This window comes from Lepidothrix coronata, unplaced genomic scaffold (genome assembly GCF_001604755.1).
Source record: "Lepidothrix coronata isolate B3197 unplaced genomic scaffold, Lepidothrix_coronata-1.0 Scaffold2, whole genome shotgun sequence".
Lineage (NCBI taxonomy): Eukaryota > Metazoa > Chordata > Aves > Passeriformes > Pipridae > Lepidothrix > Lepidothrix coronata.
Window position 1 is genome coordinate 3953550 of NW_016690182.1, and position 25606 is coordinate 3979155.

Here is a 25606-nt window from a genome sequence, read left to right on the forward strand (position 1 = left end):
CTGGAAAAAGCACTCTTCTACACATCGCTAGCATTACATTCCAGGCCTCAGGAGTTGTCTGACGGTGACTCAGTGACAAAACATGCTCCAGAAGAACCTCAGTAACATCACATTCCTATCTCTATGCGCCACAGTTTCTGTCAAGACAAGTTAGCGTATCTTTTCCTATCAAACACAGAAGTGCCACCAGCCTTCCCCCGAGGAGCTCTGCTGTCAGGCAGGCAGGTGTGCGCTCTCTGCTGAAATCCTTGGAGAACCTCCTGGAACAAAAACCTCATCGCCTGGTTTGTTACTCTTTCCACAGCCGTTTCTCAACAGCGTTTGAATCATAACAATGTTCCCGGGGAGTTCACAGCCCTTTTGGGTAACAGATCCACCAGCATCAAAAAAAAAAAAAAAAGACTCTGAAGGGCCACGACTTCTGTGTTTGCTTCCAAAAGTTTAAGAAAAAAAAAAAAACAAAAAAAAAAAACCACACTGGGCTGTAACCCGATGCAAGTCCGTATGTATTAAAGTCACACGAAAAAGCTGATGCTAAATGATTGTTTATAAATACGTGTAAGAAAAACCATTTCCATAACAGGCCGAGGCCTTGGCCGCAGGCTCCGGGGCCGGGCTCCAGCGAACCCCGCCGTGCACCGCAGCGACCGCAGCCGGAACCCGCGGGGGGACGGGCCGGGTGAGGGCCCGGGAGCCGCCCCGGCTGAGGGCAGGGCAGGGCAGGGCAGGGCAGGGCAGGGCGGGACCCCGGTACGAGACTCCCCAACTCCACAGTCCCACCACACAGAACGAGCCCGCCAGCGCGGGGATAACGAGCCAGGATCAGTTCCGGCGGGTCCCGGGGCGGTGCCGGGGCGGTCCCTGAGGCGGTTCCCCGGTGCCGGGGCGGGTCCCGCCGCCTCCCCGGCCGCGCTTCCGTGCGCCGCGCCCCGTCATGCACGGCGGGCGGATGCGCCGCCATCTTTGCGCTCCCTCCGCCGTGCGGTGACAATAACAACCGGCCGGGCCGTCCCCCCTCAGCAGCGCGGGCACAGCCGGAGAGGGGGGAGCGGGGCCCGAGCGCAGCGGCCGCGGGGCAGAGCGGGAGGCGTGCGGGGCCCAGGGGCTGGAGCCGAGGCGAGAGGGAGCCGCGCTCAGCCCGCCCCGCTGCTGCTCGGCGGAGACGAGGCGGCCGGAGCAGGAGGGGAGCGCAAGGAGAAGCCGGGGGAGCGGGCGGCCGTGGGGCATTCCGCTGCCGGAGAGCAGAGCCCAGAGGAGCTGGTGGGGGTGAGAGGCAGGAACGGAGGCGCTCCACTGAGGAAGGAGCGGAAGCAGGAAGGCAAAGGCAAACTACGAGAAGAAACAAAGTATTAAAGAAAAGGGGAAGAGGAGATAAAGTGATTGCTCCGACAAAGAAGAACGAGAAGGAGAGGGAATACGGAAGGACTCCACTGATGAGAGAGAGGAGTTGAAAGACCCCCCCACGAGAGACAGCAAACAGAGACTGGCTCTAAAACTCTCCCTCTCTTTGTCACACCACAAGGATTTGATGCCCCTCAGCCTGTTCACTTCTGTGTGTTCATGTTTCCCACAGGTTTCTCTTCCCCCAACCCCCCAGCTGCAGCCCAGGAGGTCAGACCTGCCACTGATGGTAACACCAGCAGCAGCTCCTCCTGCAAGAAGAGAAAGTTAAATAACAGCAGCAACAGCAATTCCGAAAAAGAAGAATTTGATTCCATTTCCTCCTGCACCTCTTCTCCTTCCAAAAACACCTCCTCGTCATCCTCCTCCGTCATCACCACCTCCTCGTGCTCCTCCTCAGGGGTTGCTTCCTCCAACCATCACCTCCAGAAGAAGCTGCGCTTTGAGGACTCCGTGGATTTTATTGGACTCGATGTGAAGATGGCTGAAGAGTCTTCTTCCTCCTCCTCTCCTGCTGCCTCTTCCCAGCAGCAGCACCAACAGCAGCTCAAAAATAAAAGCCTTTTAATTTCATCAGTGGCTGTGGGGCACCATGCAAATGGCCTGACCAAAGCTGCCTCCTCTACTGTTTCCAGTTTCGCCAACAGTAAACCTGGCTCTGCTAAGAAATTAGTGATCAAGAACTTTAAAGGTAACAGGCCATAATTTGTCACAACTTAGGGGGAGCTGACACTCGACTTCATGTTTTGTTTTCAGCCTGAAAACCGGTTCCTTTCAAATAGCTCCAGGTTTTACGGGAAAGGCTTTTCTGTGGCGAACATTTCTATACTTATGTAAAGGAGAATAATGTTTTCTGATGCATGCTTGCCCAGTCATGTACACATCCTGAGCTACACTTTGCTGCTTGGAATTATTTTTCAGGCTCCTTTCACTCTTGTCAGTCGAGAAGGCCTTAACTTGTATGTTAGAGGAAAGGTTTTACTACCTATGTGTGTAAATTGCCTTCGTTCAAACTTCTAACGTTTGATACCTCTTTGCTAGTAATCCTGATTCAGGGCTTAGTGTTTATTTTAATCTAGTTTATGATAAGTCTTTGCACAGATCGTGTTTTTTTTTAAATTGGCCTTGAATCTACATGTCTTGCCTCTGTCAGTGTTGTCTGTTTATAGGTTAATCTGCCTGTGCTTAGTTTTAAATGTTGAAACTAAGGTGATTATCAGGCTCTTATGGCGGATTTCCTTTCTGGTTTTCCCAGTTGCCTTTAAAGTAGGTAGTTCAGATTTTTACTGAGTGTTTTCCTTGTAATATCCTCACTGTAACTTATAATAGTAGTTTCTTTTCTCTGTCTTAACTTACTCTTATTTTACAAGTTTATTTTATAAATTCTCTCACAGGATGTGTTTGAGATTCTCTGGTATTGTTACTAGAGACCAGCTGAAGCAGAGAAGTGAAACTTTTCTGCTATGATGCAGCTTCCTTTTCTAGTAAACAAAAATACAAATAGGTGTAGTCAGAAAGCTAAAATGCTGTCATTTTTTTCCCTATAAAGATGAGGAAATCATGGACTTTTCTTACTTCCTGCCTCTTGCTGCCTTCCAGAACAGTCCAGTAGCTTGCTTTCTTGAGTTGTTTCTTCTTCCTCATGTGTTTGGGGTTGGGGAGGGGTAAAAGATATTACTGACATTATAGCTGATTTCTAAATACACAATTGGCACAAATGTTCAGTAGAGGTACTGCATTAGGTAAGGATTAGGATTATTTTACCCACTGTAATGTTTTACAGCAATTCACGATCCCAGTGAAACTTTAAGGTTCCAGTTCTCAGAAATGTTCTCCGCCCATCAAAGCAGCATCATTTAATTTGATTATTTTAAAAATATAGACTTTTAAATATAGACTTATGATGCAGCATAGTGAGAAAGAAAGCCACTCTTTGGTTGTTTGTACACCCGTATCTTTAGAAGAAGTTAACTTTTCACATGTAAATTACCTGTTAAATGTCACGGCTTGCATGGTGCTGTGATCATCGTTGCTTATGAATTGGTATTTGAATCACTTGCTTAGAAAGGGCATCTCAGTAATGTGACAGCTTTGCTTTTTATTTACTCTCAGATACTAAACTGAATAATAATCTTAAGATTATTGTCTTTATCTTAGTGTGATAGCAGTAGCATCCTTTAGAACTTAAATAACTTCCTAAAATCCATGTCCCTGGTGTTTACTGCTGAGCAGTGTACTCTGGAGTTGCTAGTGAAAATAGGCAAGTTTTTAGTCACTTGTGTCTCTGGGTCCTTACAATGTTGGGATATTGCCAATATTGTAGGGTAATAATTGGGAGAGAACAAAAAAAATTACTTCTCTCTGTTACTTGTTTCTCAGGAAATCATAAAGCTTTAAAATTTGTGTTTTACCTTTAGGTATGTAAAAGTCAACTATAATAGAGTATAAACTCTGGGCCAGTTTCACCTGTTGATGGCATGGATGTACATGTGTCATCTTTCTCCTTAAATTTTCTTCTCCTTCCTTTCTCCGTTTGGGAATGTGCATATTAGAACAAACATGATCGTTTTAGTTAGTTATGAGAACACACAGAATTTTGAAATAGTTCTCATATTCTGAGGATGTAACCTGGGGAACATCTGAGCCTGTTGCAAATGCTCTGGTCTTGCTGAAGGTGCTGCAGGGCAGGGGCATCTCTAGAGAAGAGGCAGAAAAAATAACAGAGAGGGGTCAGATCTGTGAAGCTTGAGCTGTTTGAACATTAAAGGAGACTTAACTCTAACAAATATCCACTGGCCAAACCCAAGAGAGACATAAATGGATTACTTTAAAATTGGAATGTTTTCCTTGGGACCATAAAGCCTGTATTATAATTACAGTGTTTCCATGCATGTTTCTTGAGGATTTCCTTCCGACCGCTAATACAGAGTAGAATTAACGAGCAATAAATTAAAAAATAAGATACACACAACTCTGTATCTTTTAATCCACCATTTTCACCTTTTATATTCACTTTTTTTTTTGGCTCTGCTGTCCTGGTAGTGAGAGCAATGAAGATGTAGACAGTTCTTGCTGGTTTAATCCCTTCTTGAGCTGATCAGGAACAGTATTGTGATTTTTGTAACCACACCTACTGTTTTGGGCTGCAAGTGCTATGATGTGTATTTGAAGAGCAATTCTCATTTCTACAATGTCTTACTCTTTCAAATGTAAATAAGATACTGCTTTTACATGAATGCTTTCTTTTCATGTAAGTATAAATTCAAATCTAGAGCATCAACCCATACCTTTTCCCCTCAAAGCTACGTTCTTCTCATTTCTGTGAAAGGTGCTGCTTTATCTAAGCACTTTCTCAAACTTTATGTAATTTCTTTTAAAGATAAACCCAAATTGCCTGAAAACTACACAGATGAAACCTGGCAAAAACTGAAAGAAGCTGTAGAAGCTATCCAGAACAGTACTTCAATTAAGTACAATCTAGAAGAGCTCTACCAGGTAAGTGTGTTAAGTGAAAGGGATGGGGTAGGGCTTTTTGGGTTGTTGCAGGACTTTTTTGCTTTACCACTTTTGATATGGTGGTAAGAATATGACATTTTGCTTGATAGCTGCTTTTGTCATGGAAAAACTTGTCACCAAATAGTTTCTCTATTTTAAAATCATGAGTTAAAATTTCACGATGTAACATTGAACTCACAATTTATTTTTTTTTTAACTTGCCGCAACATAATCCAAGGTATGGTTTCCCTTGCAACAGTTGACAAGAATTAAATAAGTCAAGGATCTGTATTCTCTTTTCTGGTTTGGGAATATGGTGTTTATCTGCTAAAGGAAAAATGTGAAATCCTAATCCATTGGTGTTTAGGTAAGAAAAAGATGATTTATATTAAAATATAATTTCTGAAGACAGTATCTGTCCATGGTCAAGTATCAGAGATCATTTAAAAGCTGAAACTTTTTATTGACTTCTTGTATGTGAATAGAATACCATTTTTTCTCCAGGAATTGTGTTGTTTTTATTTGATTGCTGCAATGCCAGAAAATGACAGTCTGTCTGTTCTGACAGCTGAGAACCAGAAATTTATTCTCAGCAGCAGCTCTGATTGTTTTGTCTTAAATATTTTAGGAAGTGATCAGACTTGAAGGGCATTTCCTGATTCTTTTTTATAAGCTCCACTTCTGCTTTTTCAGCTGAACGTGCTGGGGAGGTTTCCCCCCCTCACCTTTTCCCTGCGGACGTCACAGTATTGCGGTTTTAGCGGCTTGGCAACGGTGCTGCCCTAGCTGGGTATTAAGAACCACCTGAACTTTTTACTCTACTTTTAAAGCCTTTTTTTACCTGGTTAGCTGTTTGATTTGTTCCTCTGTGTGTATGTAGCCTTCTCACCATCTCTTTTTAGTGTCTCTTCTTCCCCTGCCCTCCCCTTTTCAGTACAAGTTGCATTTCTGCGTGGGGGAAAAAGTCCGGTTTGCACAAGGTTTGGGGACGGATTTAAGGGAGAATAAATTGCCATTCCTCGTGGCACACAGTTCCTCAGTGCTGTGCATTCTTAGCTCACTACAGTAATTTGTCATCATCATCATGGCTAAGCTTCGTGAATGAAGATTTGAGTCAGTAATTTATAATGCTCAATTAATTAACTAAAAACAGTGGGGGTTTAACTGAATAATATATAGTATTGTAATTTTTGTAAAACTTTATGAAATTAATAACAAATTACAACCAACTGTACTGGCTGGTATTGTAAATTACTCTAGACTGAATAACTGTGCAAATAACTGTTAAATGCTTGAAGGATATCCAAAATTTTTTTTAAAATACAAAGTTCTCTTGAAATCCTTGCTTCTGTTTCACAGTTATTACTTAAGTTTCTGCTCACTTTTACCACAGGCTTAATTTATTGTTGCTTGTGGTCAGAAAACAAAAGATAAGCTTTTTTGTTTTAAATCTCAATGATTCAACATTGTAATAACTTAGATACTTCTCAGTGAAATAGAGTGCAGTGAAGTATGAAATTTTTCTCTTTTTACTGAAATCTAAAAATAAGTGTCTTGATTTAAAAATAGTAATAGGAATCACTAGTGTTTTTAGATGCTAACTAAACTAATGCCATTTCTGAACAGCTGCTTGGTAAATGGATCTGATGCCAAATATGCCTTGGCAGACACCATTATCCCAGCACAGAGGGGAATTGCAAAAGTTCTGCTGCACACCTCAAAAGAAGATACTTCTTTTTTTAATGGAGTTAAACTTCTTGAGTTATGACAGTGTTGGTAGTTGAGATGAGCTGCCCAGAGGCCCAGGAAAGGGGCCACTGGTGTCCTGGGCTGGTGGGTCAAGGCCAGACTAACGGTGGTTCCACAGGTGACAGGCAAGTTCCATCCAAAACATTTGCCTTCCCAGCTCTCTGTTGGCTCCTCCAAAGTAAGTGGAAGAAATTAAGAAACCCAGAAAGTTTGCACTTGCTGAAGGTCTAATCAGGCTTTTAATGCTCAGTGTTTTCCACTCCTTTGTTCTTTTGAGTCAAAGTATGGGGTTATTTCCTCCTTTGCTGCCTGAACCTGGAGGTACAGTGGTGGAATAGAGCTGAGCAGAGCCCATAACCTGTTCTGAACAGTGAACTATAGGTTGTATTTTCTTATCACATCATTGTATTTGTTTGGTCTTAAATGTTAAGGCTGAGAGTTAAACTTGTTGCTGTTTCCAAATATTAATATTGTATACTTGGTTGATAATTCCAGCTTTCCTTATAATTGTCATTCAGACCTGGTTTAGTCTTAATTGGCACACTCACTCTCTTGCTGTACCTGTAAAATTCTGACAGTAAGCTCATGCAGGTTTGGGGTTTTTTTGCTGTTATCATTGTGTGGGATGGTTTCGTTGTGGGGTTTTTATGAAGTTTGTGTTGTTTGTGGTTTTGATTTGTTGGGCTTTTCTTTAGTCCTGGAGCCAGTATTGGATGTAGTGCACTTGCACTCGTCGATAATTGCCATTGGTATCCAGGAGAAATCAAGGAACTCCTTGTTTGGCTGTTTTGGTTGTTGCTGTGCTTTTATTGGTGACTGTCTGGACTGTTGGGAAGGATTCTGGGGGACTTGAGTGTAATGGAGTAGATTTGCTTTGGGTGCTTCTGAGCTGTAGTCCCTGCACAGTTGCCTGCAGGTGCTGGGGAACAAACTTGATCTTCCAGTCCTTTGTTTGTTTTTTTTTTTCCCCTAGGAGTTGGTGGTACTGGCAACTGAAGTCTTTTCCAATAAATAAATAATAGCAAGAAGTGTTAGTTGAAAATCATACATATCTCTCCTCTAGCTTCTACAGGTGTTTTACAGAATAATCATATATTGTCTTTCACTAGTCTGCAAAGAGTTAAAGTTGTTCAGTTGCTTTCCAAATCTGGTCAATGGATATGAATTTTGGAAAAGTCTGGAGATACACTTATGCACTTAATGATTGTTTGCTTGACAGTCTCCAAGACATGCCCACATTAAATTTCTTCTCACTTGCTGTGAAGCACAGTGATAATTCTTCTAATACTTGATGATGATCTAGAAATTGGGATTTGTCACTGTAAACATCTGGAATGTAGTCATGCTACTAATGTTCAAGATTATAACTACACTTACTCAGGCATGGGGTTGGTGGATGGAGATAAATAAAATATGTGTATGTATGTACTTTTGGGGATGAGGGAAGCTTAATCAAGGAAAGGACTGAAAGAGGAAATTAAACTAGCAGTGCTTTTCCCCTGCAGAGCACAGCAGTTAATAAAATTAAGACATTAAGTGTCTGCTCTGAGGTATGAAGCCCAGCAAGCTGCTGGAACTTATTAAATTCACATCCTTGTTCTTAGAGATGCCAGTCCTGCAGTTCCATATGAGATCCCAATACTCAAGCTGAAGTTGATAATCTCTGAGCTGTTCATGGCCTGCCTTTGTCTCCTGTTACCTTCACAGTGCCATGTCTCTCTCTGGTGTTTTACATGGTAAAAACTGTGAGAACCAGAAGAATTCCATGGTTGTTTGGGCCCTTTCCTTGTAAAGTCATGTACAAAAATATAAACAGATTTCTTAGTATCTGTTTCTCTTTACTTCAGGCTGTTGAAAATCTCTGCTCCTACAAGATTTCTGCAAATTTGTACAAACAACTGAGACAGATCTGTGAAGACCACATTAAAGCACAAATTCACCAATTCAGAGAATATCCTTTTTTAGTTGTTGACAAGCCAAAATGATTTTACCTGCAAGTGATGGATTTCTTTGACTAGTTCATGATGTTAGGCCATGGTAATCTGAATTCCTGGTTTTTGCACAAGTGGTTTTGTTTTCATTTTTTTTGTGGGACATCAGAGAACACGACTCATTCTTTTATGTCTGTAACCCTTTGAAAAGTTTGTGAGAAAGTTTCATTGGTATTTATGAAACACTTTGACATCTTACAAAAGCTCATGTAAGACTTGCAGCAAGGCTTAAAAAGGCTGTATTGACTGTATCACATCAGGCTTTTTTATACTGAACTTGCCATGCTTAGATAAACAGAAGTGTCTCCAACAAGTAATTGTTGTTTTCTTTTTGAAAAATACTCGTGGTCTGGCAGCACAGATCAGATTCTGAGATCAAAATGTTTTACTTTCAAAAGTTTGGAGTTTCATCAGATCGAGATCCTGTTAAGCAGATATTAATTAGTACCAGAACTGTGCAGTGAGCTGAATAAAAGATAAACTTCAAGGGCAAAATTTATCTCTTAGCATGAGCTGAAATTATAGTGTCTGTGTGATTGTTGGTTTCTGAGGTGTGGGGGGTGTGGATGTGTGTTCTGCTCCATAGGAATGGGAGATTAAACAAAACACTGAGAAGTGTTGAGATACTTTTTTTTAATTTGTTCAGATAATTTTGATTTCTGACTATTGACACAAGGACCCTCGTTAAAAATAAACACGTTACAAGAAGTTAACTGGTTCTTTCTGGGAGTAGGTGAGTTTGTTGTGCTCTCTGTTAAGTGCCTTTAAAAAGTACGATAAGATTGGTTCGTTTCATTGCTAGCTCTACCTATTAATGATGATTTTCTTAATGATTTCTTCATGGATTCATTGGATAGTGTCCTTTTCCTAAAGAAAATAGACAAATGTTGGCAAGATCACTGCAGACAAATGGTAAGTTTTCTATCTTTTTAAGGAAAACCGGTTGCCTTGCAGCCTGTGTTTTGGTTAACTTTGTTCCTTTTCAAACTTCTGAAATATCTTCTGCCCGCAGTATGTGCAGACACACACACACACACCCAGCTCCTCACTGTCACTTTTATGCAAACCTTTCTCTTTTATACCTATTTTTCAAGGAGCTGGTCTGTTATACAGAAACATGCCAAGTGTCACACTGATCATCATGCTGGGATTGGCACAAGATGTTAAATAAATAGCAGTGTCTAGGAAAGCACTTACACACTTCCCATCGATGGGAATTTTGTTGTTGTTGAGCATAATTTGTGTTGCTCTTTAGTTTTAAGAGTAAAATGATTGTGGCTCTTTTATTCCTTCTCGTGACAGATTATGATTAGAAGTATCTTTTTGTTCTTGGATCGAACTTATGTACTGCAGAATTCCATGCTGCCATCTATTTGGTAAGGGCACAAAGAATAAAATTATTTGGGGGTACATTTAAACTTGCTTATATCTTGCTGATTGTCAGGTTGTTTTGTGGGGTTTTTATTTAAACCTTGTAGTGACCTGTAAATTACATGATAAATGCATATGTCCTTGTTGCAAAGGGAGATGTTTAATTTATTTGCCGTGAATTACAGCATTGTTCTAGAATAGCTGTGATGCCAAATCTCAGTGAAGTAGGTATCAGCCTCCAGTTTGCACAGTTAAAGGAAGGGGTCTTGTCAACAACCAAAGTGCAAGGGCTTGGTGTGCCCAGTTACTGACTTTAGCATGTACAGTATTCCAAGTTCTGTAAGTATTTTTGAAGGAAAAAGTTACTTAAATTAAAAGCAAGTTGCTCTCTTTTGGACTTCAACTTCTGCCCCCCCATATTATTAATAATTAGTCTATGCCCTACCATGCCTTTGGCACCACCTGAATTCCTTTACCAGAGATTGGAGGGCCTGACTTTTCCGGAAGTGTCCAGACCCATAGTTTCAAATTCATGGAAGGTTTTGACTAGGACACCCAAAGCAGAGATCCTTGTCTTTCATGTCACTGAGTTCTTCTAAGCCCTGCCTAAGAATTAGAGATTGGCAAGTGATGGACAAAAAGGAACATTGTCCAAAAACTTAACCATGGAATTTGAACCCAGGGTGACATTCTGATTTTCTCGTGAAGGTTGCTGTTCCAACATCTTGTCAACCAGCTGAAAAATAAAGATGCTGCAAAAGCTGTGTGGTTATTTGGGAAAAAATATCTGCATTGGTCTTTAAAACCTGTAGCTTACTGTTTGTGCTTTGTCATGGTTTATTGTAGTGTTCATGTGTTTGTTCATCTGGAGTGATTTGGGGGCAGAGAAATGAGCAGTGCTAGTATTGACCTCTTTATTTGATCTAGATCAAGTTTTAACAATAGAGATATCTGAGGTTTATTCTTATGCAATTTATTGAGCAGTCTTTGTTGTCTTTTTAGGGATATGGGGCTAGAATTGTTCAGAACTCATATAATCAGTGATCAGAAGGTTCAGAACAAAACTATTGATGGCATTCTTCTGCTGATTGAGAGGGAAAGAAATGGGGAGGCTATTGATAGGAGTTTGCTGCGGAGCCTTCTGAGCATGCTTTCTGACTTGCAGGTGAGTAAACCTGCTTCACCTTTAAACCAATAAATAGCTCAAATCCTTATTTAGTGCTCAGTAAGCTTTACCCTGGATTGCTGTTGTGTTGTTTCCCCAGATTTATCAGGACTCTTTCGAACATCGATTCTTGGAAGAGACAAACCGCCTGTATGCAGCAGAGGGACAGAGGCTTATGCAGGAACGAGAGGTATTTTGAATGTTTAACAGTATTTGTTGTGCCTAATGACAAAGCATGTGTCAGGGAGTGGAACTTTACTGCTGCCTTACCCAGTGTGCAAGGCAATAATGTGACCTTTGTTTTGTAGTACTCTGGAAAAAGAAATGCACGTACAGTTGCCTTCAGTCACAGTGCTAATGATTTCTGCTTAAAGCTGGAGCTGCTGCTGCTGTTAGACCAGTACTGTCTCTCTTTTTCCCTTCTTGGTTGTTCTGGGTTTCTTTTAAACATACAAAACTACTCTGGCATTTCAGGTTCCAGAATATCTTCACCATGTCAACAAGCGCTTGGAAGAAGAAGCAGACAGAATAATCACTTATTTAGATCAGAGCACACAGTAAGTACTGTCTCTGCCTGGTGGTATTACCTGTTTGGCTTCTCTTCTGATGAGGCCATTTAAATAGCTACAGTTTATTTCAGTTATTGACTGTCTATCAAATGCTTTTCACTTTACAGTGAAGCACTGTCTTGGCTCACACAGCTAAGAGCTTTTTCTTCTAAGTTACTCATTATTTTTACATAAATGTTGGGTATTTGGTTGGAGAAAAATGGGCTGCCACTCACAGTCCAAGTGTCTCTTTCTTGCTGAAATGCAATTAATCAACTGGTGCCCTACCTGAAAAAGATAGGACCCAGGATAGAGAATTCTCAAACTAAGGGCTCTGAATATTTTCATTAAAATATTTGTATATTCTTTATGGAGTCTGGGAAATTATCAAATAGTGTCACTCTTCAGTGTTTTCTACTTAGAGGCAGGATTTCTTCACACACAGTTAAGTGGAGTCATGACTAGTAGGGCAGGAGAAATATTCTCCTACCATGAAGCCATAAAAAATGTAGGTCATTTATAAGATCTCTGAGAGGAAGGTGTTTTATCACTACCATCACACATTTTTATTTTCTTCCTCCTTCAGCTGTTAAAAACATTTCACTTGTTTAGTGGCTTCCTTCTTCCACACCATTATTAGTGACCAATTCCCTATTTTGTTTTAATACCTCTTGACTTGAGGTGTGGGTTTTTTATCTCCTTTGTTTATCTCCCAAGACATGAATCTCCTCCCATAAAACAGGAGTAGGTATATTATTTGACAAACTTCTGCCCAGCTTCTTGCCTGATAGAATCATTGTCCAGCTGCCTACAGATCATGTACAACAGACTTACTGTGTGAATTAAAATCATCAGTCAGCAAACAGAAAAAAGATTGCTTACTGGGGAGGGAAAAGGATAAATATATGTATAACCATCTTGGGTCCTTAGCCACTTATAATTAGAGCACTCCTAATGAAAATGTAGTCAACATAATCTCAAAAACAAGGTTTAAAATGGGAATAAGGGAAAATGGGAATGGGAAAAGGAAAAGTAATTCTAATCATTTTTTTTCTGTAGGAAGCCACTAATTGCTACTGTAGAAAAGCAACTTCTAGGTGAACATTTAACAGCCATTCTTCAGAAAGGTAACCTTTCTTCTTTATAGAAATGTTTCTAATTACTGCTTCAGGGCTTTCAGTTCCTGTGCAGAAAGAGAAAGTGGCAGTTTCAGGTGCTGGGGGAGGACACAGGTTCCATCACTCTTTAACACTCTTTGCTCCTCAGTTCACAAAATAGCACTGACCATTTTGCAGGAGGGCAAGTCCCATTCTCCTTGTTGGAGGTGAGGAGATGCTGTGCTGTCTTCTGATACACAGCAAAGAGAAAGGACAACTAGAACAGGGGACTCGAGTTCAGTCTGTTAAATAGCATTTCAAAGACTTGGAGGTAAAGAAAAGAGTAGCCTTCAAATTATGGCTGTAACAGAAAGGAGAAATCCTGAGTACTCCTAACAAAAAGCAGCTTGTTTTAGAAATGTAGCATAATTTGAGCAGTGGAATACGTTGCCTCAGTTCTGCAATAGCCTCTGTGGAGTCAAATGACCCTCTGTTGTTCTGAGGATCGGGAAATAGAAACGGGTGCAGCAAGAGTTGAATAATAAAATGACCAAGTCCTTAGTAGCTGGATTCTGGATGAAACAAGTATGTGAGCATCTTCCTGCACATCTCTAACAAACTCTTCACTGAGAGGAGTATCAAGTTTGCAATATTTACCCATCTACTTAGAACTTTACTTTGATGCATCAGGCCTTCTCCTCCAGAAAGTTAAAATGTGAATGGTGAAGATTCTCCTCAAAGCTGCTTCCCTTCAAACATTAACATTGATTTTACAGCTGGAGTTGAGACTCAGAGCTGCCTTGCCAAGGAACTTTTCCTACAGATCAGTACAGTGTAAACTTTTCAAATCTTTAAAGAATAGTAAAGCAGGTGTAAGCAAAGGTTTTGTGATAAGGATGTTATGTAAAGTACACGTAGCCCAAGATATCCACTGTAATAACAAATTTTTAAGGTTTGAGCTGGTTCAGGCAGCCATTCTGTGTTTTGCTGTTAAATTAGGTAGCTTAAAATACCCCCCTGCCCACCCCCAGTAATTGTTTGATAAAAAATATTCGTTTTGAAGAGGTCTCTCACTGTAACAATAAGCCATGCTTTCTTTGGGTTACGCTGGTTTTAATTTCCTCCTGAAACTCTTGCATTTGCAGGTTTAAACCACCTTCTTGATGAAAACCGAATTCAAGACCTGTCTCTTCTGTATCAGTTGTTCAGTCGTGTAAGAGGTGGAGTACAGGTTCTCTTGCAGCACTGGATTGAGTACATAAAGGTACTGTTGCTAAAACTCTGGAACAGATACCACTCCTACATCAGTGGGATTTTTACACAGATACTTGAGTTATCTCTATAAACTATTGCATTTTTCGAAAAATTATATATTCTTGCTTATAAACATATGTTTAATAGACAGCTTTTGAAACATCCTGGGAAAGGTACAGTAACTGTTCTGGCCCTGTCAAAGAAAATACTGAACATTGAGTTGAATTATTGAACTCCAGATAAGTTTGGAGTTTATAATCTTGCTTATTGTTAGTTTTGGGGGACAACTGTATTTCTGCAATAGTTATTTTGGTAATGGCAGAATGTTTGTCTTCTTCCTGATAAAATTTCCTGTCAGAATGAGCAGTAGCTTAAGTTAAGAAGTCTAATCTTATTTCTCAGTGAAAATGTCATAGAAAGTATGGTTCTTGTAAAGGAAGGCTTTGGAATGGCATAGGAGTACAGTTAAATAAAATTGAGTTTAGTGGGAGCTTTACCTGTGTGAAACCTGAGGCTGTAGATGATAAAAAAGGGTGTGTTAATTTTGTCATGCTTAACTTCATTTCTTTAGACAAAAGTTCTGAATCCATTCACTTATCAATTGGTTTTGAATCAATATAAAAAAATCTAGTAATGATTATATAGTAAATACTTCATAATACTATTTTGTTGTGTTAGTGGAATTAATATGAGTACTGGAAACAACACATTAAGAAGGTAACTTTAGGGTTTTACAAGTCTTGTCATTTAAATTAATTATTCAGGCTAATTGAAAGTTATGTTTTATTTTGCAGGCATTTGGTAGCACCATAGTAATTAATCCAGAAAAAGACAAAACCATGGTCCAAGAACTTCTTGATTTTAAAGACAAAGTTGACCATATTATTGATGTTTGCTTTCTGAAGAATGAGAAGTTTGTAAATGCCATGAAAGAAGCCTTTGAAACATTCATTAACAAAAGACCAAATAAGCCAGCTGAACTCATAGGTATTTTTCTTCAGTTTCTTCCATGTGAGAATTTGGGTGTGGAGTTGCTGATGCAGCTTGCAGATGGGATATGCTGGAATTGTGTGTCAGTCCATGCACAGTGCATGTCAGACTGGGGCTTTCCTGTGCTGCCTGATGCAAGGGAATTGTTTGAGAGGGTGGCATTAAATATCAATAACTCTGTTTATCAGTTCACTGGCTGGGCTGTAGAAAAGTCCAGGGCATCAGAACTTGGGCATTCCAGCCATTGGCTGCTGTCCAGGTGTGACAATAGTGCTAATGTGATTTTTTTTCAGCAGCTTACATAACTGTGCCACCAGCACACGTGCACAGAGCTGTTCGGGGCTCTGCAGATATCTGGGGCTCAATATGTGACAGTGAAGAGAGCTGAGGATGCCCTGAAGCTCTCACCGTGTGGGGACAGTCTCTAGTTTGCAAAGAACATTGTTTACAGATTTGTGTTCCGTGCCTGGCACTCTGCACTTTTGAATTCCTTCATCTTCCCCACACAGTGAATAATACCTGCTTTGCAATTGGTTGTGCTGTTAGGTTTGTGGAGTGATGCTTTCTGCCCTCCTTTTTTTACATTAATTCCCTAACTGTAATGTGCTTATCACACCATTTGAAATTAAAAGAATTAAAAAACCCAGTAATCTGCTAGAGGAATTCAGCAATGTAGTCAACGCATTTAAATAACTGGTTTATATATTTTTCTTCTAATTCCTTTTTTTTTTTATTATATCCATGTCAATCTGTAGCAACAATGACTTTTTGCTTTGAGATCACAATATAGACCAGGATTTTCCTACGCAAGCACAAATGTTTTTAATGTTGTGTATGCAAGTAAAGTTAAAATGCAGTAATTCCTTATCTGAAAAAATATTGGCCCATAATGTTTTTATAACTTTATAGCCTCTATGAAAAGGTATCAAGTTTGTTGTGGTGAAACTGATAGAAGGTGATTTCAGGGTCATTTTTATTTTCAAGATTTCACAATATTAGATTTATAAATTTTTGTTTCATTATTATATTAAGCATATGCTAAACCCTTTATTCTTCAACACTTCTAGCTAAATATGTAGATTCAAAGCTTCGTGCAGGCAACAAAGAAGCTACTGATGAAGAACTTGAAAAAATGCTGGATAAAATTATGATCATATTTAGATTCATATATGGTAAGTGTTGGGATTTTTTTCATGGGGATACTGTTGTTTAATCAGTAAGGTACTTGGAAATTATTTTTGCAGTCTGACTGCATTTTCAGGTGTTCTTTCTCTGTGGATGTGGTTTGTTGGTGTAGTGCTGTTTAAATACTTTGCCTGTTAAAATGTCAGTAACAAGACCTGACTTAAAACCTGCTGAAATATTCCTGTGAAGGCCTTTTTCCTTTACTGAGCTTTGAATTGGGCCTCTTGTAGGTAATGTTTGTTAAAAACCAACAGTGATTTGTGATCACTTCCAAATCTTGTCTCCTACAGGAAAAGATGTCTTTGAGGCCTTTTATAAAAAAGATCTAGCAAAGAGACTATTAGTTGGGAAGAGTGCATCAGTGGATGCTGAAAAATCTATGCTTTCCAAACTCAAACATGGTAAATATCTATCAGCTTGCTTTCTTTTAAAAGTAGTTGTTTTAAGAGGCCTTCCAAGAAGAGCCATTAGTGTTTCCCCTTTACATGAGGGCAAAAGCCTCCTGTGCAAGTCTTGAATGACTGGTGGGTTTTGAGGAGACTCATTTGCTTTTAGTTTTGTAATTATAACAGCAATAGCCAAAAAACAGGAGCTTGAAGTGAATCTTGGCCTGTGGGATAGAGTTGGGGTTCCCTGCTGAGTAAATCAGTGATGTGCTCAGAGAACTTAAGGATGATTCCACTTGTTATTCACTCTGTATAAGGTCTGGAACACAAAGCTGCCAGCTAGTGGTTCTCTAGTTTGATCTTCATTGTTCCATTGGATGGAATCTTGGGGTGGTAAGAGTACAACTTTTAGAGCTTGATCTTGTTCTACCATCAGGAGACAGTTTGGCAGGCAGCTAGTAGGGTTTGGAATTGTCATCTCAATGACAGGCTGCCACCACAGTCCCAGGATGAACAGTCAGGTCCACATGCAGAAAGGACTGGGTTAAAAATAGCTGCCACATTAAAACATTTTCCCCTTTCTTGTTTATAACCTTAATATGCACCTTAATTAGAATCCTGGCTTTTATGTAAGAGCATCTGCTGAAATAGGTCATTTTGCTTAAAAGTGCATTCTGATATTTAGAACAACTACTCTGTGGCATTGAAAATAAACAAGGTTAATTTCTAAGATTTCCATTTTCTCTTTTATAGAATGTGGAGCTGCTTTCACCAGCAAACTTGAAGGAATGTTTAAAGATATGGAGCTTTCAAAAGACATAATGATACAATTCAAACAGGTACTGGGGGAAAGTCTGGGCTGTTTGTGCTTTTGAAAATTTTACTGAATTTATTAAGGGTTTTCTTGAGTAACAGAGTTAAACCTGGAAATTGCCTTCTTCAGACAAATAAACCAAGTAGTACCTGCAACAATAAAAGATTTGTAAACTTAAAAAATATTTTAACACCAGTTCTAAAACATTTTTAGCACCACTATATTCTGATGCCTGACTTGGAAGTTTTTGCCCATTAGTTCTGGCAGTGTTTTGATTTCCAAGAAATTTTAATATTCTCTACTCCATTCACACATAATGAGGTAGATCTTCACATCAGTCTGCTAAAACACTACTTTTGCTGTTTTCTTCCTGTGTTGAAGTGCCTTTAGAACTTGAGAAAAGTGCTTTTCTTAATTTTCTTGTATGTAACTTGCAGTTTATAGGTCTCTTTCTTCTCTGCTCTTGCAACACCTGTTCTAACTTTTCAGTTCTACCTGAAATATGTTTAATAAACATGGCTTTATTTCCATGTATTTTATTTCTCTCTGCAGTATATGCAAAATCAGAATGTCCCTGGCAACATTGAACTAACAGTGAATATTCTGACTATGGGTTATTGGCCAACCTACGTGCCTATGGAGGTCCATCTGCCCCCAGAGGTAATGAACACAGACAGGTTTTACAAGTATCAGCCTCTCAGAAATGCATCTTGGAATCAACTGCAACTTGCTTTTAAATATGCATAGAGAAAGAAATGCAGAACTGTCTCTTTGTAAATGAAATTTGTTTTCTTGCAATTCCTGTCATCATTCTAAGCCTTGATTTAAGGCTTAATTGATTGTGGAGGAGGGAAGGATGCTTTTAAAGTAGAAACTGTGTTTTAGTGTTTTGGGGTTTTTCTTTCTTTAGATGGTAAAACTGCAGGAGATTTTCAAGACCTTTTATTTAGGAAAACACAGTGGTAGGAAACTTCAGTGGCAGTCAACACTAGGACACTGTGTGCTAAAAGCAGAATTTAAAGAGGTGAGTCTGTTGTTTCTCTTACTCCTTTGCTTTGTCAAGTCCAAGGCTGGGTTGTACCTTAGGGATATATCAGGAAGCTTTTTTGTGTTGTGATGGAAACCCTAGCATTGTTTTTGCAATTACTTTTAACCTCTTGCTATCGTTTTCAGAGTTGGTAGTTTTATGAAGTGAAGTAGTAAGGTCTAAGAAGATGCACCCAATTTCTGTATTGGTGTGGAAAAAAGCCCTGTTGGTTACTACTGAGGAAAATATTCAATGGGTTTAGCTCCAGATTAAAAATGGCACTAATTTTTATAGTGGGGAGAAAAAAAAGGGGCAGTTCCTTAGGTGGCCTTACGTCATCTGACAGCATCAAGCATCTTTTCTTTATTTCAGTAGTGAAAAGCTTACTGTAAAGTTTTGGATTGTACAAGAACACAACTGTTTTTAAAAGGGTTTCCAGTTATTCCCCTTCAGCATTTCTTCATGGACATGAAATTTTCTTATGAAATAGGAATGTTTACCAGTTCTGTTTTTCAGAAAAATGTTAATGCTAAAACAAGTAATATCAAACTTGGTGGTTTCAAAGATTCTATAGTTCCTTATACTGTGTTTCTTAAATTAATGTTTGTGTTAGACTTTGACTTGAAGACCTTTCAAATTGTAATTTTAAGCATTCAGTGCTTTGAGATTTGTCTTGAGTAGGCTGATGCATATCTTGGGTGAATTTTGTCACAGGATAGAATAGTCCAGCCTTGTGACCTGTAGCTTGTGCTACGTTTCATAGTCAACACAAGGTGACAAGTAACTTCTATTCTTTCATATTCTCAAATAAATAATGTCCTTAAAGTGAAATAATTGACATGTAATAGTGACTTGTTCCTCATGCTCCCCTCATCCTCTCCCCTCCACTCTCTACCTTCCTCCCCCTCCCCCAAAAAAAACAAACCAGCCTACTGATGTCTATTTATTTCCCTTATGACAGGGCAAAAAAGAACTTCAGGTCTCCTTGTTCCAGACACTGGTGCTGCTCATGTTTAATGAAGGAGAGGAGTTCAGTTTAGAGGAGATAAAGCAAGCCACTGGAATAGGTTGGTATTGAAAACAGCCAACTGCTTCCAAGTGTTCTTACTGAAAAAAACCTAAACAACTTGTTTCTGCTTTAGAGGATGGAGAGCTGAGAAGGACACTTCAATCTCTGGCTTGTGGCAAAGCCAGAGTACTGACTAAAAGCCCCAAAGGCAAAGATGTGGAAGATGGTGATAAATTCACATGTAATGATGATTTCAGACATAAGCTCTTCAGGATAAAAATCAACCAAATTCAGATGAAAGAAACGGTATATTTTTTTTAATCCTCTGGGGTTTAGATCCTTGGGTTAAGAACCTTGTTGCCTGCCCATTTCCAAGCTTTTTTTCCTCTCTCTTGTGATGTACATGCTGATGTCTCTGTCAGAGTTACACGTGTAATTTGGATGACAGCACATACCTACCAGTGCTGATTTAAATGTGTGCTTCTATACTAAGACACCAGTGATGTCTCTAAATAAGGTTGTTCAAGAGAAGTTCCAATTAGGGAATGTTCTTTCCATCCTTTATCATTCCCTGGAGCTTTACTGAATATTTTGTTGAACATAGAAACGAGTTCACAGCGCATTTTCCCTGACAGCTATCCAATGTAAAATCTGTGCAAAGATTTTAACTCCTTGTACAAGTGGTTTTTCTAATAGACAGTCAGCCTTTATATTTGTAAAGGATTTGTGTCAGATATTTGACAACAGACACTTTACTGTCTTACGCTGAGAACTGTCTTAAAGATACGAAGAAGGATTGTTTTGACAGTACCAGTGCTCTCATTAAAACTTTGCTAAATGGATCCTGCAGGTAGAGGAACAGGCAAGCACTACAGAGAGGGTGTTCCAGGACCGGCAGTACCAGATCGACGCCGCGATCGTTCGGATCATGAAGATGCGCAAGACACTGAGTCACAACCTGCTCGTGTCAGAGGTCTACAACCAGCTCAAATTCCCAGTCAAGGTGTGCTACTGATTTTTCTTCTAAAACTTTACCAGTTCTTTTTCTTTTCCTTGGGCTGCCCTCAGTTAAACAGTGCTTCTGTCTAAAATATGCATCTCTTCAGTATTAGAAAGGGCAAATATTCACTTCCAGGAATTTTTGAAGTGTCAGTTACTAATAAAATCTACTTCCAAAGGCTTTCAGTGCTGGAGTTTGTCAGCAGTAAGGGTGCAGCTGGCTCTCCTTGTTACCTGCATTTGCAGTGTTCTGGCAAGGCATTCTTGGGCACAAGGGGAAAATGCTTCAGATCTCAAAACCAATTCTGCATTACATTCTGAATTTGGCTGATGCTTTTTAATAAATTAGTAACCAATAAATGTACAGTGGTTTTTCTAGACAGATTATACTATTTAATATCCAGGAATTAAAATAAAATCTTGGTGAATGTCTCAAAGCTGAAGAAGCCCACAGTTGCAACATATAATGACTAGCTTGTTGTGTGCAAATGAAAATGGGTTTTCAGATAAACAGTGATGCATTGTTGAAGTTCAAATATATGATGGAAATGTAAAATGAAAGGTCATGCCATCTCATTCTGTTTTATTACCATGGTGAGTTCCTGCAGGCCTGTAAGTATTGCATAAGCTGCAGTTGGGCTTTGTAGGAGTATAACAGCTGATCTAAATGATTTTCCTCACTCTTTATCATGAGGGATTTTTATAAAGTCCTTCACCCAACAAAATCAGAGGGCACCCAAACTGTTGCAAAGCTCATTTGCATCAAGAGGAATTGAAACTTGTACCATCTTTTACCAGCTAAAAGTCAAAAATAGAAAGACTTTGGTATGTGATGCATGAACTGCAGTTCTTTAGAGTTCAGTTCAAACAGCAGTAAATATCTTTCCCTGCTGTAAAAAAAAAATCTATGTTTAACTGCAGGTGACAAGTTAAAACTTTCTCTTCCATCAGTTATACATTGCAGACTTTAAAAGCTCTGATACTTTTAGAGGATTTTTTTTTTTTTTTTAAACTGTGATTTCTGTTTCCTCAGTCATCTTAAGCAGTATAGACATTTGGTTTAAGTGGAAAAAAAGAACCAAAAGGCATTGACTGCAAAGTAATAATTCTGACATGTGCTTTATTTTGCAGCCTGCTGACCTTAAGAAGAGAATAGAATCCTTAATTGACAGGGACTACATGGAAAGAGATAAAGAAAACCCGAATCAGTACAACTATATTGCATAAACATATGTTGGCCTTTATTTTACTGCACACTTGGTGTCCTACACAGTTGCCAGTGGATAAACTAGCCTGTTGATCCCGTTAATTGACTTTTTATACTACCGATGATTGAATGAAAGCAGTGTAATGGAAAAGTATAGTAGAGTGGACTTCTTTCAGTGGTTAACATGCCCATTTAAAGAGTACTATTTACATTTTAAGAAGAATGCTGTTGAACTCTTTGCATGTTATTTAGTAAGATGTGCAGAAAGCTGAAAGAAAGTACCTGGTCTTTTGTGATTCCATTTGTCTCTGGGTCTGAAGAGGAGTCCCTTGATGTATGACAGATGTCTTTCACATCTTTAAATGGAAACAGAAGGTTAATTAATATAAGAAAATAGCCTTTAAAAATGCTTAAACTGCATGCAAACTTTTAATTTACTGTACAGAATGCATTTCAGTTATACATACCATTGGTTTGGTTGATGCCCACACTTGGATTTTTTTTCCCTTGAGGGAGGGAAAATGGGGGAATAAGCCAAGCTATGCTTATTGCTGATCTAATGGAAAATATTCTTGGTCACAATTAAGACAAAATGTTACCAATATAAAACAATGTATAAAGTTTGCGGTGTGGGCTTATATACTGTATATACAAACACCATTCTTAAATAACTGCTACAACAAAACAAGTTCAGATTAGATTTATATGGCTTGCCTGTGAGACTTGGTGTTCACCTTTGGGAATTTTAAGCATAAAACAGCCATAATGGAAGAAGTGACAGGTTTTACTAGTCATGGGTAGGAGGCCTTCACCTCTTGGCAGCAATACTCTAGAAAAGAGAATCTATTTACAGATATCTATGAAAAGCCACACTGTTATTGTGGTAAAGCTGTAAGAACAAAAATTGCAAATGGATTTTAATACTTGTTTTGCTTTGCAACATTCTAAACTTGAATTAACCTCAAGGTTTAGACAGGGCAGCTCTTCTAGGACTGCCCTGCTTTGGATTGCTTTAACTTAAAGCTTTAAGAACTCAGCCCTAGAGCCTAGCAGGCCTCCTAGAACCCAGAAGCCTACCTCTCATATAGAAAGTTAAGTATTGCTACAAGGCATCTAAAATATATTTTCTTAGATGACCAGAGAGCATTCTTTGCATCTTTATAAGACATGGGAGAGTAAGTCACTTGAATGTAGAGATTTGTTTCAACAAAATGCATTTTTTTTTTAATTGCTTATAGCAGCGTGTGCCAGGAATATATGGGAAAAAAAGTGTCAGCAGAAAAGGTAACTCCTCCACATAACAGTTCTTCCTTACCCAGCCAGGCTTTAGATCTACGATCAGCTGTGTTGCAGAGCACAAGGAAAAACCTCATCCTCTTTCAGGCACTGATAGTCCTGGGGAATACCAGATATTTCCTGAAAGCCAGATGTTAGTTTTGTTTAATGGCAGTGTAACTTAGCTCTCTATGACCTACAACTTCTATCACTGTGATCCCACATTCAGGGTTGTGCATGTGTGTGTGTGTGTATGTGTGTGTGTTTTCTATCTGACACATCCCATCCTTATTGCTTTTTTTATCTGCTGTTTAATTCCATACTTTCTCCAGCTGTGTTTTCTCTCAAGCTCTTTTTTATGCAGTCCTCAGCTGACAGATGAAGCGAATGTGGGTTTTTTCTCCTACTAAATTATTTGCAGTCACCCTCAACTAACTGTCATACAGCTCTTCGTGATCTGCAGAAAGTTTACCTTGCCCCTTGACACTATGGCAGCATAACCACTGGTAGACATCCAGGACCACCCCTGCCTCTGTGAGAAAAATACTGACAGTAGCGTTATGTGGTAAGAAACTTGAAGACTGCCCCTGCAAATCTTCAAGTATGAGTTCAAATAGAGATCCACTGAGGAGGAATGAATGCCCCCCACCGTAAAAAATATCCCTTCTGTATTTTGCATTCAATGTTCCTTTTTCTTGTATGTGTTTTGTATCTTCAGCCAATAAAAGATTCCTTTTAAAGAGAATTGGGGAAGAAGCATAAGACTTAACTCTTTGGGACACAGGAGATGATGCACATCAGTATGGAACTGGTTCCATTCAGTCTGTTGTAGCATATAAATCTAACACCACTACATGTTTAAATACCCATTCTGGTAAAACCCTCCCTCATTACACAAGTGTTGCATTCAGTCAAACTGCAAAGGTCCGTAGGTTTAGTTCGTTTTTATCCTGTCTATTTCTGTAACTTAAATGCAGAAATTACTACATAGAAAATATCCTCAAATCTGATCAGAACTCCACGAGCCGAGGCAGACCCTAAACGCAATCGAGTTAAAGCAACCCAAAGAATGGACTTTGAGAACCCTGGCCAGGCCAGGAGAGGGGGTGAGCGAGGGGAGGGGAGAAGGCTTCTCCTTGTAGCTTCATGGGTTTTCCCCAAGAACTTGTTCATCTCTTCTGCTAAGGTCTCACTCATTCCTGGTTAATGACAATGCTGCAGCCAAGATTTGTCGTCTAGCCGTACAACTCTGCAACTTCTTGCTGGGATCATGTGCCTGCCTATTGAGCCATATATATCTCTGTAAGAAAAAACTCCAGTGGGCTTGGACCACAACTCATCTGGCTAGAACACAGCTTGTCTGTTTGGCCACACATTTTTAATCCTGACTCTTGCATGCAGTTTATAGCACCTTGTTCATAAGAAATTGCAGTTTATTCTTAGAAATATATATTTTAGGTTTTTTAATCTTTATACCCATAAATGGACTATTTTTTTGTCTTGGCTGGTTTCAAAAGTGACCATTTTGTTTAAATGCTGTAATTGCAAATGTGTTGTAAACGTTGTTTTGTTCTATAGTTTACACAAAGGTGCCAAAGTAAATAGTTAATAAAAAAAAACAAACAAACCCTAGCAAATTATTAAGTTGCTTTAGCTGTTCTTCATATTTTGGTCTCTGCTCTTTTTTTTTTTTTTTTGTCAGCCTTTCATTTTTTCCTAGACATATCATTTGCCCTAATGCTTTCTTTTAAAAGAAAAAAAAAAGTGCATCTAAAAAAATGTTCAAATACCACTTTTTTTTAGTGCTCTCAAATAGTAGGGAGAATATTTTCTTTGAAACGTTACACTAATGTAAGAGTACAGCAGCATTCAAAAATGTAATATACTTTTTGTATAACAGTCTTCAGAGTGTGTCTGGAGTGGGGGGAAAAAACTAACCCTGTTACTTTTCAGAAGCCTCTTCCCTCAGCTACCAGAATATGAATTGTGCTTTTTCACTGCATCAAAAAGTTATAGTTTATGCAGACTTGCAAACAGGGCATGTATCACCGTTGCATCCTTTGATGCAAAAAGCAGCAAAACCTTTTTTATGTTTCATAAGTCTGATATGGGTACAGAGAGTCTTTCTTAAGTTGGTAAATAATGTAAATACATGTCCTTTCAGAGAGTGAGTCTGTTATCTAGGTATTTTGTGTCATTTAATAAATATTAAACAGTTTTGTGTTGATAAACTCTTGTGTGTAAAATGCCTTCTTACTCCCAAGTTCTGTATGTTGGGCTTACTAATGTTTATGGCTTCTTTAAATTCTTTAGCTTGTGCTTTGATAGCAAAATACTTGTTTGCTTCTTAAATAGTTCCTTATTCATTCAGTCATTAAAATCCCTTGAGTTTTCTAAGTGGCTTCCATTCCTGAATTTTTATTATTTTGGGTTTTTCACTGTCTTCTGTGGTTCTTGGAGAGGAAGGAGATAAGCATCCTCACCAACTCTGAATCAGGATTAGAATGTGTAGCAGTGTCAGAAATGGTACAAAAATACCAAAAGTGGTGGCTTGTTGCTCTTAGAGGAAGCTCCTCTCCTGTATGATTATTCCTTGTCTCTTGGTTACAGTTTATAATTTTTTTAATGGCTCTGATATGATTA

General features: G+C 39.1%; 1 protein-coding gene across 1 annotated transcript; it reads left to right on the forward strand.

Annotated features, from left to right (window-relative positions):
- Positions 1-934: 934 nt before the first annotated feature.
- Positions 935-25356, forward strand: CUL4B (cullin 4B). The gene is made up of 20 exons (XM_017818151.1): positions 935-2092; positions 4781-4896; positions 8493-8596; positions 9479-9548; positions 9939-10012; positions 11010-11172; positions 11273-11362; positions 11647-11729; positions 12780-12847; positions 13963-14081; positions 14866-15058; positions 16129-16233; positions 16537-16647; positions 17386-17471; positions 17999-18106; positions 18357-18470; positions 19435-19540; positions 19616-19788; positions 20333-20485; positions 21613-25356. The coding sequence occupies exons 1-20, from the start codon at positions 1561-1563 to the stop codon at positions 21706-21708; spliced, it is 2664 nt and encodes an 887-aa protein (XP_017673640.1). The 5' UTR covers positions 935-1560; the 3' UTR covers positions 21709-25356.
- The last annotated feature ends 250 nt before the right edge of the window (positions 25357-25606 follow it).